Below are 18,614 nucleotides of genomic sequence, written 5' to 3' on the forward strand. Positions count from 1 at the left end.
CAGGTCCCATGGTATTGGGAGTTAGCAGCCCGGAAGGTCGCAGCTCTTTGTGGGATGGAGACAAATGCAGGTGGTCTTGAGACTGGCCAGGCCCACCAGTTCATGGGAGGAAGTAGTCTTCAAAAGACCTTCCCTGTGGCTCGGAATTCGGGGTTGGGTCTTCAGCGGTCAATCAATGGCTCTGGCGGTCACTTGGAAGTTGCTGGGACGTCCTTCAAATTCCTCTTTAGATTTTCAGTCCAGTGGTCGAATGAGGTTCAGCTCCAGGACCCTCACCTTTTATACAAGAAAACTGGCTAAGCCCACCAATCACCAGACAAGCCTCTCAGGCAAATCTGGGGGTTAGCTGCCCAAGGGACAGCCAGCCTCTCAGTCTAAACTGGCTCCAGGCATGCTTGCTGCAGGACAAAGACCAGGTGAGTTTCAGGTAACTCTCCCACTTCCTGTCCTTTCAGACACTCCAAGCCTTGGCGCGCTTTCCAAGGGAATCACGCCAAAGCCAAAAGACCTATCAAGACCTCCCCCACCCAGGCAGGTTGAACAAAGCTCATGTAATATGTCATTGTGAACAGGGCTTAAATAAGTACAGCCACCATTTTAGGCAAATGCTGACCTTGGTGTCCCTGTCACAGCTGTGAAAGCAGCCTGCAACAAAAGTCCACCAAACGTTTCCCCTCAGAACTCCACATAAGGTGTGGGGTGCTGATCTCACAAAATAAAACACAGGAGGGACAAAAGGGTGCCCCCCCCCTGCCCTGGTAAACTCAACACGCGTAAGGTAAAAAAGGAAAGCTCAAGGAGCTTCCAGCAACACTGCACAGAAAGTGCTGTGTGCTGCAATAATAAAATGTAAATGCCAAAAAACATGGAGGAAAGCATCCATAAGAGGTAAAAAGAGTAAAAGACTGAGTGAGTGTGGAAAAAGGTTCTCAAACACTCAGGAGCAATAGACCAAAAATCCAATAGTCCAGCAAAAAGGCTTGGGACGCAGAAAGTGGGAAGAATTATACTCAAAGGAAATTCTACCCAACCGATATTTGGAATAGCCGGAAACATAGCATACGCAGGAGGGTTGTCATTTTAAAAGGGGCCGGTTCCACCCACCAGAATCTCTAATTTAGCCAGCACTTAAAATCTCCAAAGAGTCCTTAAAATAGGTCTCAAATATATTTATAGAGTGCCAAGGGGTGTGTCATGATATTAATCCCCAAGGATATCTAGGATCCAATGTGAAAGGGATCCCATGTTCTAGATTTCTTAAGACAGAATTGGGCTTGGATTTATGTAACCCAGTTGACTTCGTGTAGTTAATTGTAAGGCCAGATGCTGCTACAAATAAGTCTAATTCCCTTACCAGGCAAGTCTCCCTCATTACAAGCATGCAATCTGCATACCAAGTTATTTTGGGTTCGGTTTGACCAACTTGAAATTCCTTAATGTGTGGGTCAGCCCTAATCCTCTCTGCCAGGAGTGCCAGGGTTAAAATAGTGGGGATAACGGGTATCATTGCTTGGTACCTCAAAAGATTCACCGGCTCCATCCAGTTTCTGTTTACCCAAATCATTGCCTTATAAGAATGATAGTCTGCTAATATTTAATGCGTTCATCTTCCACCCCTGCCTTGCTGATGCTGCATGTGCTGAGCTGTGTAACATAAGTTAACATAACACCTAGTTAAGTTTCCAGAATGTTTTATTTCTATTTTAATATTGAGAGTGTGGGGAAATGGAAACATTGCATCTCCAGCAGCAGAATCCCTTGCTAGGGAACGCTACTTCTGTAACTGTCTCCCATGATGAGATATTACTAAATGGGAAGTTGCAGATTTGCCACATTGTACCCAAGGAGATGCAGAGATTACCGGGGGGCCCTCACAAACCACAGTAAATGAATCCTTAAATCACCATGTGAATCAGTAACTGTGTAGGGAAATGGATTCCCTTCAAGGGAAATCTCTGTGCTTGAGTTTTGGGCCTACTCAAGGAGAGATGGCGAGCAGGCTGCACCAAGATTTTCATGCACACGCCTTTTTTGTCAGTGTTACAGCATTTAGGGCTGGGCTGCCCCAGTTGGATAGTAAGGTGGAAAGAGTCTAGACCCCAAAGACCTGTGATGAGCCACTGCGATTGCCCCTTGACTTGTGATGGGAAAGGTAGATTGGCTAGAGGATCTTCCCCATAATGGCCCTGGGCCCAATATCCACTGGCTCAGTGACATCTGCCGAGGCCCACATTTGATGGTCCCCAGAACCAACCCACCCAGGGACTTCATCACAGATTACATAAACCTAACTTGCAATAGAAACTAAAGTCCTTCATTCTGCAACCCCTTCAGTCATCTGACCAACACTCCAACCAAACTCCATCCATCCCCCAATATAATTCCACTCATGGGTGAAGACAAATATGGCAGTGATCAAGTTTAGATAAATTACGAAGGTTACAGAACTAGAAGGAGCTAGTGCTAGCAAATCTCAGAATTCTAGTATTTACAGCCCTGACAACCCAACCCATATAGATCACTAGGGCTAAAGGAATGGGAGCAGAGGGTGTATTATGGAGAGCCACTCTTAATTTTTCTAACTTCCAAGACATTTCAAAATGTCATCTCATTCTTGCTTAAAACAAAGGCCATCTTCTCCCTGACTCAAGCACCTTGGCACTGGAAGGAAGTTGTGAAATATAAGTTGTGAAATATGAAATCACAAAGTGCAGTGAAACAGAAAAGTAGAATTAAAAAAAGAAAGGAGTAGCAGAAAGAGGAAAACCAGTACTGTGACCAGACATGAGGGGCTAGACTGAGCAAGCTGTTGACAGTTCTCACAATGCCCTTTTCTTTTCCAAGGCCAGGATAACTTGCTTTGAAACTTTTCTCAAATTGCTACACAGGGGCATTGTGGAGGTTATTCCGGTCTCTTGGGAAATAAGGTTTCACGCCCGACCCACCACCTTTTGAATATGTGACAAGGGGTAGACCATGCATTTTTTGCTGAGCTTCTGGATTTATTTCTGATTCCAACTGTAGTCTACTTCGTACTCATTCATTTGAAAAGGGACACCACTCATCCTACGAGGGGCTATCAAAGCATCAAATGTGTCATGCTCTCCCCATCCCCCAAAAAATATAGTCCATCTAGAACATATTTGAAAAGAGTAGCATTAGGGTCTGAAGAGAGCTCCTCCCATATGCAGTCTCCACAGGCATAACATTCTGAAGGTTGACTGGTACCGTGCCTTGCACACAATTTGCTAAAAAGAATAAAAAAGGCTGCTATTCGAAAACATTAGTGGGATATAATCAGACCAATAACTTGCCATTGACAGATCAGTATCCAAAAGAGAAATTAAGAGCCAGCTTGATCCAGAATAAGTCGGGCCCAACCAGTCTTGGAACATAAGTTGGAAGTGCTCATCCTAAAAGGAGTCTTTTTTGACAAGTCATTGCATATTGAAACAGGTTTATTGAATAGTCACTGCCACAGTGACAGTACTCACGTGTCTTTCTGCTAGTCTCAGGATGTGGCACAAGGTGTCGGTCTTCAGCGCTAAACAAACGCCTGTGGTGTACCATGGACTGCGAGGCTGGGAAACACTCGTCATTTGCGCCAAACAACGTCAGCTGGAGCATCTCAGGCTGCAGAACTTGACGAACCTCATCCTGGACAGTGGCATCGCGCAGGTTAGCTGGAGAGGACTCCAGCATGCCTGAATCCTCAAACGTCTCATTCAGCTTAGAGAACTGGGAGTCCTGCATCCGTGGTACCGGTTCTGGCTTCCCAAGCAATCTCTCTGTGTGAAAAAGGATAGAGCATCACTGCGCACATCTTACAGCAAGCCATACACTTGGTCAGACCAATTAAATTGGGCAAAGGTTTGTCCCTTAAAAAAATTCAAAGCTGTATTGTCCCATATTTGGGAGTAGGAGACTCCGTAAATCAGGTCACCTGGCAAGTCAGTCATGTTACGCACTACACTCCTTACTAAATTCAGCACAAATGGGTTGATAGCAAAGACACACGGATGGTGGATATATCATGGAACATTTGTGAAGCACCCATGGCCAAGTAATTGTCTTTGCTTTATCTAAAGAAGGGTAATTTAAGGAGAAGCAAGAGAACCCCAGACAGCTCTATGGCATAGGAGGCAGGTGCTAAATGAAAGGGTTCTCTTTTCAGTCATGCACACAATGCTACATATTTAAATCGTGGCCACTGTAAAACTCATTCTAGGTTTTAACATTGTTTTCCTTTTAGATAAAGAAATATTCCTTGTTCGCAGTGATGCCACTCAGACCTTTTGCTGCCACAATAAGCTCTTTAGAAGCAGGTGCAAGCGTACACAGGTTTATGAAAATTTGACAGGGCAAAATCTCATAACCAAAGAATCTATGAGCAGTGGCACTATGAAAGCCGATATGCCGTATTTAGATTGCTGCCAAATAAGTGTCCCTCCTAATAAGTATCCCATCAGGTTTAGGACAGGTGAGTGGAGTACATTTGATCGACATGTTTAACGAAATGCGACAAGACAATGGTTTTCTATTGCCTACCATATCATGGTACAAAATTAGTTGCTGGAATCCGTATATTATGGTGCAATGAGGAATTGATGGTCTTATATTGCGAGTCAATACATGTTGTGTGCCACAGTGTGATGGACTAAGGAATTAGCACATGGAGATTTTTGACCTCTAAGCCAATCAAAATGTTCAGAGTGCAGTCAATAACTATTGACGGAGTTCTGAACATTAGTCCTCAAAACGGTTCCATGTGTTAATATCCCTGCACAAATATTGCAAAACGAAAATATCGCCATATTTTTGCGGCGATATTGACCCATGGACCCTGCGGGGGACACCCACGCTACATTTTAAAATGTGCGGGGGACACCCCTGCTTCCAATAATTATCCCCCCCAAAAATATCGCCTAGGGCGAGACAAATGGCCACATGTACGGCAATATTTTTGGTGGGGATATTTTGTAGGGATACCCTCAAAAGCAGGCAGGAAAACAAAGTAATTTCCAGGCAAGATTTCTTTCAACAAGACACTTCCACTCTGCGGGGGGGTTGAGAGGTGGGCATTTTCCCCCCTGCAACATCCTACATGGCGCACCAAAGAGAAAGCTAAATCATGGGAAAATCTTTTTCACAATATCTAAAACATGCTCATGTGAAACCTGCTGTAGTTTAACTACGTTGCAAGTAAAATGCTTTGAAGACCACCTTGTTTAAAATTAAAAATACTACAAACTGAAAGCACATTCAATTTGCGGAGCTAGTTTGTCTATTTACTTTACTCATTATTAACTTATCTTTTACCACCAAAACTCCAAAACATGTACCGCTACTACCAATATGTAGTAATAGCCTTAAAGACTTTGGAAGGAGTCGTTAAGGCTTGGGTTTATGATCCATCCCCCACTAATGGACGATGGCCCCTCCCTCTGTCTAGCAGACTATATTGATGGTTTTTGGTTACTTGCCATTTGTACAGTGCACCTCTACCACAAGAGTAATCTTGTCTAAGAATAGTGGACTGGATCCCAGATGCGTGTATTGAAGAACCTGCAAATGGAGTATGTTCCATCTCGGGTGTGGGGTTATTAAGAGTTCCTCCAAATGTGTGCACCATTCTTGTTGCAGTGTAAAAAATGCGGCCATGTGCAGGTTTAGCATTCCATAGATCAGGATTACAGATTATTGCGCACAGTCTCCTGATCCCAGTGAGAAATTGTCTGGTGTGGGATTGTTATTGGTGGCTTTGGATAGGATCGCAATGGACAGAGACCAATGACTGGCAGATGATATAATGCGTCAGTGGAGGGGAATACATAGATTGTCAGAATTTCTAGAAAGCAGTGGTCCTGTAGTTTGCAGACCCAAAATTGAAAGCTTTTCAGAGCTTGGCGTTTCAGGCTGAAAAGACAGCACCACCTAAGCATAATTGTGAGAATCTGGAGATTTCAATCCGAAATTTGGATTGTGCGAAGGCTGCACCTTAGTCGCTAAATGCAGTTTGGTATACAGAACTTGGTGGTTGATGCTCCCGAGTGGTCAGTGTGCAAGGTACATTGAAAGGGACAACCACACAGCGAAACAGCCTGGGGCAAAGAATTGTGATCCTAGGGTTAGAGTTAAACTATGAATATGACCACTATGATTTTAACACATGAGGTTTGCAAGGCAAGTATTCTGGTATGCTTTGGTAAAGGCTTTTAGCATAGTTGAGGCAGAAATGAGAAGTGCTGTGGTGACCTGAACTCAATGAGGGAAGCCAAGGAAGGGGACATACGCCGTATGACCTTCAGGTGACAGGAAGATGTTACCAAGTTGATTTAATGTGCTAAGGAAAGATCAGAGCCCTGGATGACACCTAGGTTTATTATTTACATGGTTGACTTCGACGAGGTACCAATCTCTGCCAGTTAATGGAGCAGTGGCAGAGTAAGGGACCAATTCTCACGGACCAGAATTCCAGGCATGTTTGGATTAATTTTCCCTTTTCATGTCATCCGGCTGTTAATTACAGGTAGCCACCACCAGAGATTGCCAGCGTCAGACTCAGGAGAGCTGTGGCATTCAAAGATGAGCTGTGTCACTGGCGTAGTTGGAGCAGGCGAGAATGAAGGATTTAATTAAGAGGACAAGAGCGGTTAAAAAAGAGGCTGAAAAGAAGAGTAGATGAGTGCAATTTTTATTAAAACTGAAGAAAGTTGGGCAAGGGGTGACATCTAGCATTTCAACTCCATACCTCAGTCTGAGAGGTACAAAGAGTTCCAATGGTAGCCTTCGATTTCCATCTGGGTCAGATAATAATCTGGGGTTACAAGATCTCCTGTACTGAAAGCACCTTGGACATCCGTGTGGCAGAGGACAGTCACTGAGTTGAGAGCTGCTCAATATTCAATTTTGTGCTATGAGGTAGGGAGTTCAGTGTGATGCATTATAATGAACAGTCTCATGTGATAAATGAAGGGAGGATAAATGGATGGCCATCTAGGACACCCTTTATGCTACCAATGTAGGTCACACGTCATGATTATGATCCAGCAAAATCTATCTGGGCAAAACAACCAGACAGGTCTTGCCCAAAAGAACAGTGCTTTAGTATATTACTGGTAATATAGGTGTGAAAAACCATCGCTATTGGATTCCAACCCTGGGGATGGACTAGCAGCGGAGGATCACCTGGAGCAGGGGATCCTCAGGAAGGAGGCAACAGAAGGTGAGACATGGTAACCCCTGTTTCCTGACAGTTATTTACCTCATATTACCTCTACCTTTATGGGATACTACAACTCCCATAACTCTCCTCCTTTCCTCATCAGCCCACCTACTGAAACGAGGAAGAGGAAGACTGAGACTAGGAAGATTACCACTAGTAACATGTACTGGCCTTGTCCCACTAATAAGGCCAGGCAGGGTCAGGCAATCAGTTAAAATCACACACCTGAAACTCATTAACCATTTTTCCAAACTATAAAAGGTGGAGCACAGAAGGACATGGAGAGCGAGACAGGGGCCAAGAAGGAAGGCAAGCTGGATGGCGAGACGGAGGAGCAGCTCAGAGTTGCCGAGACTCAGGTCAGGGAGAACAGGATGCCAATAGGCTGGGAGTTGAGGCAGGAGAAAGCGTGGCGAGGGAGCCGTGTCTCCAAGAAGCCGGGAGAGTTCAGAGAAGAGAGGCGAGGGGCCAGCTAATCCCTTTCCTCTATGCACTAGAAAACTGCTCGTTTCCTGCCCGGGGCTCGAGGCCACCCGGGAGTGTCTGAGGGGCAGGTGGGCAAGACCCTGACCTCAGCAAGCTGAAAAGGACATGCGAAAGCAGTCACAGCCGGTGAGTTAAAGAAAGCAAGAGCTCGTATTGTGATACGTGCGATTGTGAAAGCTTCAGTGTTACATGCAAGTCTGCGCGATGACGGATAAATAAAATTGAACTGAAAGCGTGAATGCATTTAGCCAGGAAGGGAGCCGATGAGAAACAAAGTAACAGAGTGGTGCCGTGTGAGAAGGCATGTTGTTAAAAGCTTCTTGAAAGATAACAGAACAGTGAATAATGAAAGAAAATGTTTGAACGCTATTGAAGAAAAGGGCATGAGGGAAAAAGCGTGCAGAGATCCCGAAAGGTTAAGGTGAAAGTGAGCTGATCATTTTGTGAAATAAAGGAGGAGAGTGGCCGACGGCCCGTTCTGCGAAATCAAGTGCAAGAGGCACGGGTATCCAGTGATGTTACTGAATAGAAAATAGAGAATAGCTTTTTTTACATAGATCCGAGGCACAGACATTGACATAGCAACCCTATTGTTAGAGTGGCCATGCATAAGGCAGAGAAAGAGAATACAGTGCGGTTGCGAAGGTCTCCGACAGGTGGACATTGTGGAAGAGAAGTACAAAGGTTGGAGAAGGGAGTTCTCCCAGAGCTCTGAAGCCGAGCTGTTTAGCTGGAAAGTGTTTCAGCCATGTGTTTGAAGACAGGCAAGGGCAGCCTGTGAAAGTAACTAAGAAGGAACTTAGTGAATATCTGCTTGTTTGAGAAATGTGAAGCCGGGTGATGGAAGCCCGAAAGAATCCATCGAAGAGAACTGTAATGCATATTGAACTGACATTGAAATAGGTGAGCGAAGCCCAACAGATTAATTGGGAAATCTTTGAACTGTGTATATTACCCACCTGGAAGAAACTTTGTGAGAACCACAGTGAACTGAACTTGGGGTAGAGAGTGGTGAGCCACTTTTATTGCCATTCTAACATTCTTTTGATACATTTATTTTCACATATTTTCCCACACTTCATTATTTTCAAACGTGAGGGCAAGTATAGGTTTCTGACAGACTTTTTCCTTTGTTTGATTGACTATTTTATTTTGATGGTCGGGACTACTCCCAATATATAATTAGGGCCAGCTAGGAAGTCTCAACCCCAGTCAAACTTAATAAAGGCATTGAAACTTCTACCTTTTGTGTTTGTGATACCATGCCTGCCTCACATAGGTTACAGAATTTGAACGTATTAACTCTATTTTAATCTCGTGAGAATACACCATTGTACCAGTGAACTAACTCACATTAACAGATAAGATGGGCGACCAATTTAGGCATAATTTCTTGCTACCATTTAGTTCCAATTTAATTTTATTCATAGTCAGTCTTTAGGACCGAGGACGAAGAAAACATGAATGACTGCCAAAGCGGAGGGCATTGTGGGGTTAGCCTTGCCAATGCATGAATGCACACCGACAGTGAGCCGAGAAATATCCCCTCACCCATTCATTACTCGCACGGAGTGGTTGGAGGCAGCGAGATTTACAGCGACAAGTATCGCTTGAATATTTCCTCTAATGTTTGATAAACAGAATTAAAGATTCAAGAAATCCAATAAAAACAAGCGGTAAACTCAGTCCTTAAAGAAAGTCAAGGCACACTAGGTGCAAACACTGGTCTTCAATATGATGTATAATTTAAATGCAACTGTATTTTTATTAGCCTTTAAGGGTTGAAAACCTCTCAGTCATGGGAACCGCGCGTATTCTAACACGTGTGCGTTTTATGTGTGGTGGTCACTTGCTCCAGGGGAGAATGCCTTAATTGTTTGTTGTCATTCTCCCCATACAGGCTGAACATTTCTCATCCCGTTACATACACAAGACTCCAATTCACAAATGGGTTTAAAAAATCAATAGCATATGTATCTTTGTAGTTGCAGATCTGCTATTTTGGAAATTCATCACCTTGTAATCAATTTATCACGCTGATGAAGATGTGGCATTAATCAGCTGTACACATCGAAGCCAGTAATGGTTGCAAGAAAAGGGCTCTATAGAAGTTGGTGAAATAAATTGTGCATTTCTGGGTTAAATTTTCGATATCAAGTCGAGGCACCTGATGAATGGACTAAATAAGTTTTGAATTGTCTTTGGAAATATGGAAGGGATGTATTGTGGAACAACATTTAAACATATTTGTACACAGAATAAATAGTAACTATGGTTTTGTCATTTATATATTTTCCTATGAGATGACATTTGTACACTTTATAGATGAAACATTGTCCTAGTATGGTAATGTCACATACATGTAATGTAATGGTTTTTCACAATAAGGTATAGTAAATCAGTTTCAGGGTTGTCTTAGGCAGGAATGCCACTGCTGCCTATTATATGATACATACATCACTAAAATAATTGGACTATTTTATAATTGATTGATTCTAGGCAAACTGTGTTCAGTATGCTTTATGATTAAAACAATGGTTTTGCCCAACACTGCTGAACCAAAAATAAATATTAAAAAAAAGAAAAGCCCAGCAACGAGTAGGACCCATTTCCCATGGAAAACATACATCATACCTAAAACCATTTACACCTACATCGGGGAAACACCAAGGGTGCAACCCACCCGTGGAATCATGTGTCCTTACTACAGCTACGATTAAGATATTGGTGGCACTGTACCTGCTTCCTGCACGATGTGCTGCAGCTCAGCCTGTGTCTCACGGAGACTGTGCAGCACCTGTAGATTTTGCTGATGTAAATCTTTGTAGGCAAAGGCAAAGTAACCCAGAATGGCCAGGCCTGTGGCAGCAGACATCTTGCGTGCTAGTCCTATCCAGAATGCAATTCTCTCCTAAAATAAGCAGATACAGTCAGGATTAACATTGAAAGTGGGTATGGAGTAGGCCTAGAAAAAGATATGCCGGGGAAAGGCAAAGCTAGTTGGAGATCACAAAGATTAGAGCAAAGAGCAGGAGTGAGATTAAAGGCACCAGCCCGAAGAATGGACAGGGAAAGAGAACAGCTTTCCAACAGAGGGCCCTGAAAGGTTCCTTACACAACTTTCCAACTATAACCCTGTTCTATGCATATACCTGCATTCTCAAACCTTGAAATCATGCCAGGCTGGAGCGTCAAGCAAGGACCTTACAACCTACTAAAATGTAGGTAGATGTGCAGAATAGGAGCCGCCCAGGGAACCTAGATTTTGGAAAATCTGACATGTGGGAAATAGGTCATGTTTGTCAAAGCTTGAATAACAGGGCTCCAATGGGCACAGGTCTGACATGATAAAAGCTACAAAAAAAGAGTTTGATTAAAGAGACAAAATGACAGCTAGCTGGCACAGGTTTTAAGTGCTGTGCTCAATCTGCATGTGTGCTGTCCTGCCCAGACCGCGACATATTTTGTGAAGAAAGGAAGTTTGATTATATAATCGGGAAGAATATGGGCGACAAGTTCAGCAAAACATAGTGAGATAGTGGTCTGCCCAATATCAATCAACTAAGGAAGCCACAATTATGATCCAGATCTTCTGGTTCTAAAGTCAGCAACTTGAACTAAGGCTAGATCTCTTCCTTTTACTCATCTTCCTTATCATTTTGGAATAATCAGGCACTTCATAATGGCGTTTGGTTAAATTTCCAAGCATTCCCACATTTATCACAAAAAATAAATTGAAGCAGGTGCAAAAGATGCTTTCTCAAGTTCACTCTTTGTCAATTGGGCCTGAATAACATTCTCAAATAATATTTATTGGATGCTCAAAAATTTCAAAATGTTAATAAACTGGGATTGGTAACTGGCACAAACAACCACCTATTAAAAACAAACAAAAACTATAGGAATACTCCCTTAACAGATCAGTTAAATCACAGCGTTTGCAAAGCAGTCATTGGTTGCAAGCAACATAGGGCCAGTGAAATTAGAGTCACAATTAAAATCCAGACCTTCTGCTTGTTAGGCCTATTTAAATCAGTTTTATTGATTTATTTGAATTTTTGTACAGCGCTACATGACCGAAGGCCTCAGAGGGCACAGTGAATGGACAAGACAGACAACAGGCGCAGGAATCAGGGTGTTGGTACAGGGGGACTTAATGAAGAAGGAAGTTGAAGAGGATGGTCTTTAATCTTTTCTTGAACTCCGATGTCGTTCGTTTTAGATCGAGGGGGAGGGCATTCCAGGTTTTGGGAACTTGGACATCAAAGCAGGTTCCTCTGAATTTGACATGCCTGGATCTGGGCTGCACAAATCTGGATTGATCCTTAGATCTGAGATTGCAAGTAGGCACATATACCTTCAGACGGTCACTTAGGTATTTGGGGGCCTCGAGACACAGAATGTATTGGTCAATGTGAGGATATTGTGGGCGATACAGTGCTTTACAGGAAACCAGTGCGATTCTCTCCTGGTGGTGGTGGTGGTGGTGGTGTGGGCATGCCAGCCTAAGCTCGTACTGCTTAGTTTTGGATAACTTGCAATGCAGAGATATTGGTACGGGAGGAGCCACTCAGGAGACTATTACAGTAGTCCAGCCGGGAATTTAAGAGGGCAGAGGCCAGGCGGTAGGCGTTCTTATGGGACCGAAATGGGCAGATGTGGTGAAGTTGTTTGTTGATGAAGCTGCATGAGGCCCGAATCTGGGCAACATGATGGTTCATTGTCAGCTCTGTATCCAAAGTAACGCTGAGGGTCGTCATCTTCTTAGCCACTAGGATGATACTGTTGGCGATGGCAAAGCCTTTATACTCGGGCCAGTTTTTTAAACTTGGGACCAGAGGCATCAATCAGCAGCTCGGTTTTATCTGTCTTAAGGGCCAAAGAGTTGGCTACCATCCAAGCCTGAATGGCGGAATAGATGGTGTTGATGGTCATGGAGTCCTGTGAGTGAGTACCTGAAAGTTTCATGACAACCTGGGTGTCATCCACAGAGTTGGTATAAAGGACACCCAGGCTGTCAAGAAGTTTCAGAAGTGGGAGGATATAAATATTGAATAAGGATGGTGGAATACATTGATTTAAGAGCGCTCAGATTTGGGGACTAAGCTACAAAATATGAAGATAAAAGGATGTGTTAAACGGGAAAATCCAGGATTAAAACATGGATCTTATCTGCACCCCTTTCTCTCCAATCCTTCTTTTTTGTAGTACATTATACTGGTATGCAGTTGATTTCTAAGCATTTACACATTTGTCAGTTAAGACACTAACTGGAGTAGATGGAGCTAAAGGCATGTCCCAAGTTTGATCAGGAGCAGAAACATGAATTAAGACACAGATGCTTGGTTTCAAAGGTGGAAATGTGTCCATTGGACTTCCTTTCTCGCCCCCGCTCACCCCCATCTTATCCATTTTCCCCACTGAACCTTTTCTTCTATGCTCCCGTCTAGTTAATCTCTTCTGGCGTAAAGATGAACATGTGTCTAGGGAGAAGAACACGCTACTTACCCCTGGTAACGTCCTTTTGACTGGATGTTCCTCCTACGTATGCCTCATATTTGACATGTTATGCCCAGCTTCAACTGCTTCGGAATTTCTTTTTTGGTAGAGGGCGCTGTGAGTCGATGGCATAGAGTCGAAGTCCCTCGAAGGCTTCAGTCGAGGGTGATGTCATCGAAGGGTATATATAGCGCGTGTAGTGCCCGTTGGCCTCAGTTCCGTTTTTTCCCCTCTTCTTGCAGCAGAGATGCCCATAAATACAGGCATGACAGTACTCAGCTTTGGTGGAACAGAAGCTCTTACAATCAGTTTGTGACACATCAAAACCACCCATAATGTATCTTTCTTGAGCTGGGGTTCGGTGCTTGACAATTATGACGTATATGACACCTTATAAGACGTTTCTTTGTTGAACTACATTACTTGATTTAGCAATAGTTGCAATTTGCAGTAAGCAGACAGGATTCTTTGTTTCAGAGAACATAATGCACTTGTTTAGCGAAACAGAATTTGTTTGTGTGTTCGTAGGAGAGACACATTCAAAAGCATGCTATCTTCTAGTTTCTATTTGTGAACCAGGGGTCAGCCTGATCTAAGAGGGCCTCTAACGGGGGGGCCGTAGAAAAGTATAATTCATGCCTTTAACAGCCCGTTTCTGTAGCATCAGCGAGACCGGCCGGCACCTGGATTGGTGATTAAATGCCTTTCTGCTAGCCTTCAAGGACTTGTGAGGGAGGAAAACAATGTATTTTCTGTACTGTTTGGCATCTCTGTCTGGGCCCGTCTCGGTTCACGAAACCTGTGGCCTCGCTTCATTTGTGAGCAGAACGAATTGAAATACATTAACAGAATGGCAAAAGCAAATGGCGAATCTCGCAGAATCAAAATGGATGCTCTTTGGTTAGGCTGACGATTCTGTTCCCTGACGATGTAGGGCATATAATGCGATTGGCTTTCGGCCAACATAATATACCTTCTATGCTTTGTGATGTATCTGAGACAGGGATGACATGGAGCAGGAACCAGGCTGACTCAGGTAAGTACCTGACCTGGCCGCCACGACGAACGCACTCGGCGCGTTTACTCTGGTTGCCTAGCAACCACATTAGCATTTCCTCGAGTGACGAGGACCGGAGGCGGAAGCCGGCTCTAAGCAGCCGAAGGCCCGTGAGCCTAAGGCCCCTCCAGTCTGCCCCTCAGCCCACTATCCACTGGGCAGGAGCCCTGCTGCACCCTCTCTCACGAGATTCCTCCTCAGCAGCATCAGGTGCCGGTGTCGCACCAGCCTGCAGGAGCTAAGCCCTACAGCCCGCCCGCCCGCCTTTCTTGAGCAAATACAGCTCATGCTAGATGCGTCCACCACGCCAGTGCCTGCACCTCTGTAGGCACCTTTGCCCATATCTCACGGCAAACACCAGCGAGGAAAGAGCCGTCCAGCCGCCGAACCACAAGATGGCTGCCAGGACGAATGCACTCGGAGCGTTTACTCTGGTTGCCTAGCAATCACATTAGCATTTCCTCGAGTGACGGGGACCGGAGGCGGAAGCCGGCCCTAAGTAGCCAAAGGCCCGTGAGCCTAAGGCCCCTCCTGTCTGCCCCTGTCCGCCACTGCGCTACGGCGCAGGACGCTGCCTTGTCGCCTCCTCTCCCTCCACGCCCGGCACACCTCCCCCACTACCACCAGTGGAATCCGTGATACCCCTGCTTGTCCTGCTCACCATCTAACGGAGGCACTCACGAATGAACACTTACACCTGACCCCGTGACTATGGAATACGATGCGCACAGTCTTACCATACTGAAGGCACGATAACCGTAAGTTACCTCCGCTTGTCTACCAAGCTTGTCAGCCAATGTTAAATGCTCCCAGCCAGCGCTAGCTGCATATGGCCCACGCTGCTGAATACTGTATTGATTGTTCCTAGCCCACGCTGCTGAATACTGTATTGACTGTTCCTAGCACACCCTGTGGCATATACCCCCTTCCTATGAGCAACATAGGCACATCTATAGCCCACATTCTATTGGCCAAGCGAACTCACCTACAGCATGTACTCCCTGCTCTTCCACGCATGTCTACTATGCACACTACTCACTGAAATAATCATACCGCACCTCCCCAGTCCAGAGCCTAACCACCACTATCACAACGCCTCCAGTCGTCATCACGCTATGGACCTCTTGCCTAAGCCCTCACACACTCCTCAAAACATAACCACACCGGTGCCGAACCTCAGCCCGAGATTGGTCAGACTCCGATCCCGCACCCTACCCATCCACTGACAGGCCACACCTACACTCACACCACACAGAAACTGCCGACTTAGCTCACGCACCATCAAAGTGAACAAACAATACCACCATGACATTACCTCTACACGCCACAACACCAAACCTACACACACCACACACAGCAGCAACTCTTACTCTCAACATACAGCCGCACCCATGTCAGACTCTCCTACCCTACCCACAAAGAACTTGTGCTCCACGCTATACAAGTGCACTCTAATCAATGTACGCTCCCTCAATGCCCACGCCTTAGAAATAAACAACCTAATAACCACTCAAGACATAGATATACTCGCTATCACATAGACCTGGCTCAATGAAGCTTCCGGCCCAGCCATCACACTAGCAGTACCGCAAGGGTAGGCCATCCTTAGACAAGACAGGACCGCCAAAACAGGAGGGAGAGTAGCCCTTATTCACAAAGAAACACTATCTATTAGAACCATACCCTACCAAGAGGAAGGGAATGTTGACATTCTATCAGTCAAATTAGCACGCTCACCTAACAGCACAATAAAAATTCATATCATATACCGACCACCTGGCCCCACCGCCAATTTCATAGGTCAAGTCAATCACCTCCTAGGAAACAATATTAATAAATCCACTAAATCATTACTCATAGGAGACCTTAATCTAGGATTCAATGACCCCAAGGACAAAACTGCTACCTCACTAGCCAAAGACCTCCACGACTTAGGCTTCTCACAAAAAAATCACTGCGCCTACTCACTCAAAAGGACGCATCCAAGACTGGATCATAGACCATAATTGTAACACAGCCATCACATCCAATACTAGCCTCCCTTGGACAGACCACAACCTTCTCCAATTCGACATCCCAGTTTCTATATGCACTAAAGTGCCTACCACAGCACCGGCAACCTTAGCCTGAAGTGCCAAAAAACTCACCGCGGACAACCTCAGTGCACACCTTAACCTGCCATGCCTAGCGCCTCCCTTCTCCTCCGACTCAAACATCCTTGCAGAAATATTCAAAGATACCATTACTAAAATGGCATCGCCCCGTTAGAAAACAAAAAAGAAAAAAAAAAATCCTTTCCCTTCATCGCCCCGAAGCTCTGGAACTCCCTCCCCACCGACCTCAGAGCTGAAACATCTCCATTTTCCTTCCGCAGAAAACTCAAAACTGCCCTCTTCAACTAATCTGTTTTCCTAGTCACCTGTTCCACAATGCATGTATGTAACAAATGTATAACATTGTCCATGTAACACCTACAGACCTGAACTGTATGTAACCAAGTACAAGCAACACTGTAACAAGTGCCACAATGCCTTCGGTCTGCTGTGCGCTCAACAAATACGAATTAATAAATAATTGATACCAAAGGAAAGATGCTTTATTGTCTTGGTTACATAGTATAGTTCATGAAAGGTAGGAGAGTAGGTAACAATCTTCTGCCCTGGTTCCCTGTCTTCCTCCAAGTCCTAACCGACACTCTGTGGAGTACCCAGACACTCCAAACTCCACCTCACCATTCTATGAGGCCCCAGCATACACTCAGGCAGTCGCAACCATCATACCAGGATACCACACTTTGGTAGGATATTTTTCCTAGACTCAGTGTCCTCCCATGTATTCCTCATTTTTGACAGACTCCCAAAGCAGTATTATGTTTGGATGAGGGTGTAGAATTACAATTTAAACATGTTCAAGGGCAGAGCAAAGTACTGCTTTGCCAAAAGTACCATCATGAGCATGGGAAGCATCCAGACAGAAATGTTTAGTATACCTGCGGATAGAAGACCACGTTGTAGCTTCACAGATATTTCTAATTGGTACACCCCTTTGAAGGGCTGTAGATGTAGCCATGACCCTGGTGGAATGAGCTTGCAAACCTTCAGGAAGGTCTTTACCTGCCAGTCTGTAGCATTCTGATATTGTGAGAATTATCCATCTAGACAAGGTCTGTTTGGAAACAGACTGACCTAGCTTGTGTCCTGTGTATCCGATACAAAGTTGATCTACTCTCAATTTAGACATGCTGGAGAAGTAAATGTTTAGCGCTCTCCTAGGGTCTGTAGAGTCTTTCCTCTTCCTTACCATATGGAGATGGAGGATAGAAGGAAGGCAGAACAATTTTCTGACTCAAATGAAAGTCCGAAACGACTTTCAGCAAAAAGGAAGGTTTGACACTTAAAACAACCCGGTCCTTGTGGAAGACGGGAAAGGGTGGCTTGGATGAAAGTGCCTGCAACTCGCTCACTCTACGGGCTGATGTCAGAGCTATCAATCGGATTGTCTTAAAGGTTAACAACCTTAGCAGTCATGTGTGCAGAGGTTCAAATGGAGCACACATCAGTAATTTCAAAACCAGATTAAGGTCCCAAACCGGAACCTGGAAAGGAGATGGAGGGAACACATTAGTGAGCCCCTTTAGAAATGGAGTAACCAGTGGTATTTTGAAATGGGAGAATTCCTCTGAAGAGCGCTTAAAGATCAATAGCACTGCCAAGTAGCCTTTGATGGTCCCTTTCTGAAGGCCCAAATTAGCCAACGATAGAAGAAAAGATAGGACATCCGGTGTTTTACACAGAAAAGGATCAACATTCTTTTCCTTGCACCAGTTGCAAAACTTATTCCAATGGCAACGGTACAAAGATTTTGTTGCTGGGCTTCTGGCCGAAAGCAACACCTCCATCACGTCATCCGGGAGGTCCCAATCCTTGTACCTCAGCCAATCAGAAACCAAGCGTGATGGTTGAGAGTTTTGAACTCTGGATGGAGAACCTGACCCTCCTCTCGCAAGAGAAGGTTCTCTCTTTTTGGAAGATGCATCTGAGGACAGATGGACATGTCCAGAAGGTCCGGGTACCAAGTCCTCCTGGCACTATCCGGAGCAATTAGGATAATGTGTTTCCCGAACCTTCTCAACCTAGTAATGATAGGGACCGGAGGAAAAACGTATCGAAGGGGAAAAATCCCAGTCTATCATGAACGCATCTCCTAGACCTCCTCTTGGAGGAAATTCCCTTGAGCAGTACAGTTCGCACTTCCGGTTGACAGCGGTTGTGAACTGATCCACTTGAGGGGTTCCCCAAAGGGTGAAGATCTCTTCAAGGACTTCCTGAGCTAGTGCCCACTCGTGGG

General features: G+C 44.8%; 1 protein-coding gene across 1 annotated transcript in view; it reads right to left on the bottom strand.

Annotated features, from left to right (window-relative positions):
* LOC138567279 (uncharacterized) overlaps positions 1-18,614 on the bottom strand; it is a 215,709-nt gene that overhangs the window by 112,289 nt on the left and 84,806 nt on the right. The window contains exons 3-4 of the mRNA XM_069645328.1: positions 10,451-10,622; positions 3,495-3,788 (exon numbers count right to left, since the gene is read on the bottom strand). Of these exons, the coding sequence (XP_069501429.1) occupies positions 3,495-3,788; positions 10,451-10,622 (466 nt within the window). The remainder of the gene's footprint in view (positions 1-3,494; positions 3,789-10,450; positions 10,623-18,614) is intronic.

Source organism: Ambystoma mexicanum, chromosome 2p (genome assembly GCF_040938575.1).
Source record: "Ambystoma mexicanum isolate Mex_15411 chromosome 2p, UKY_AmexF1_1, whole genome shotgun sequence".
NCBI lineage: Eukaryota > Metazoa > Chordata > Amphibia > Caudata > Ambystomatidae > Ambystoma > Ambystoma mexicanum.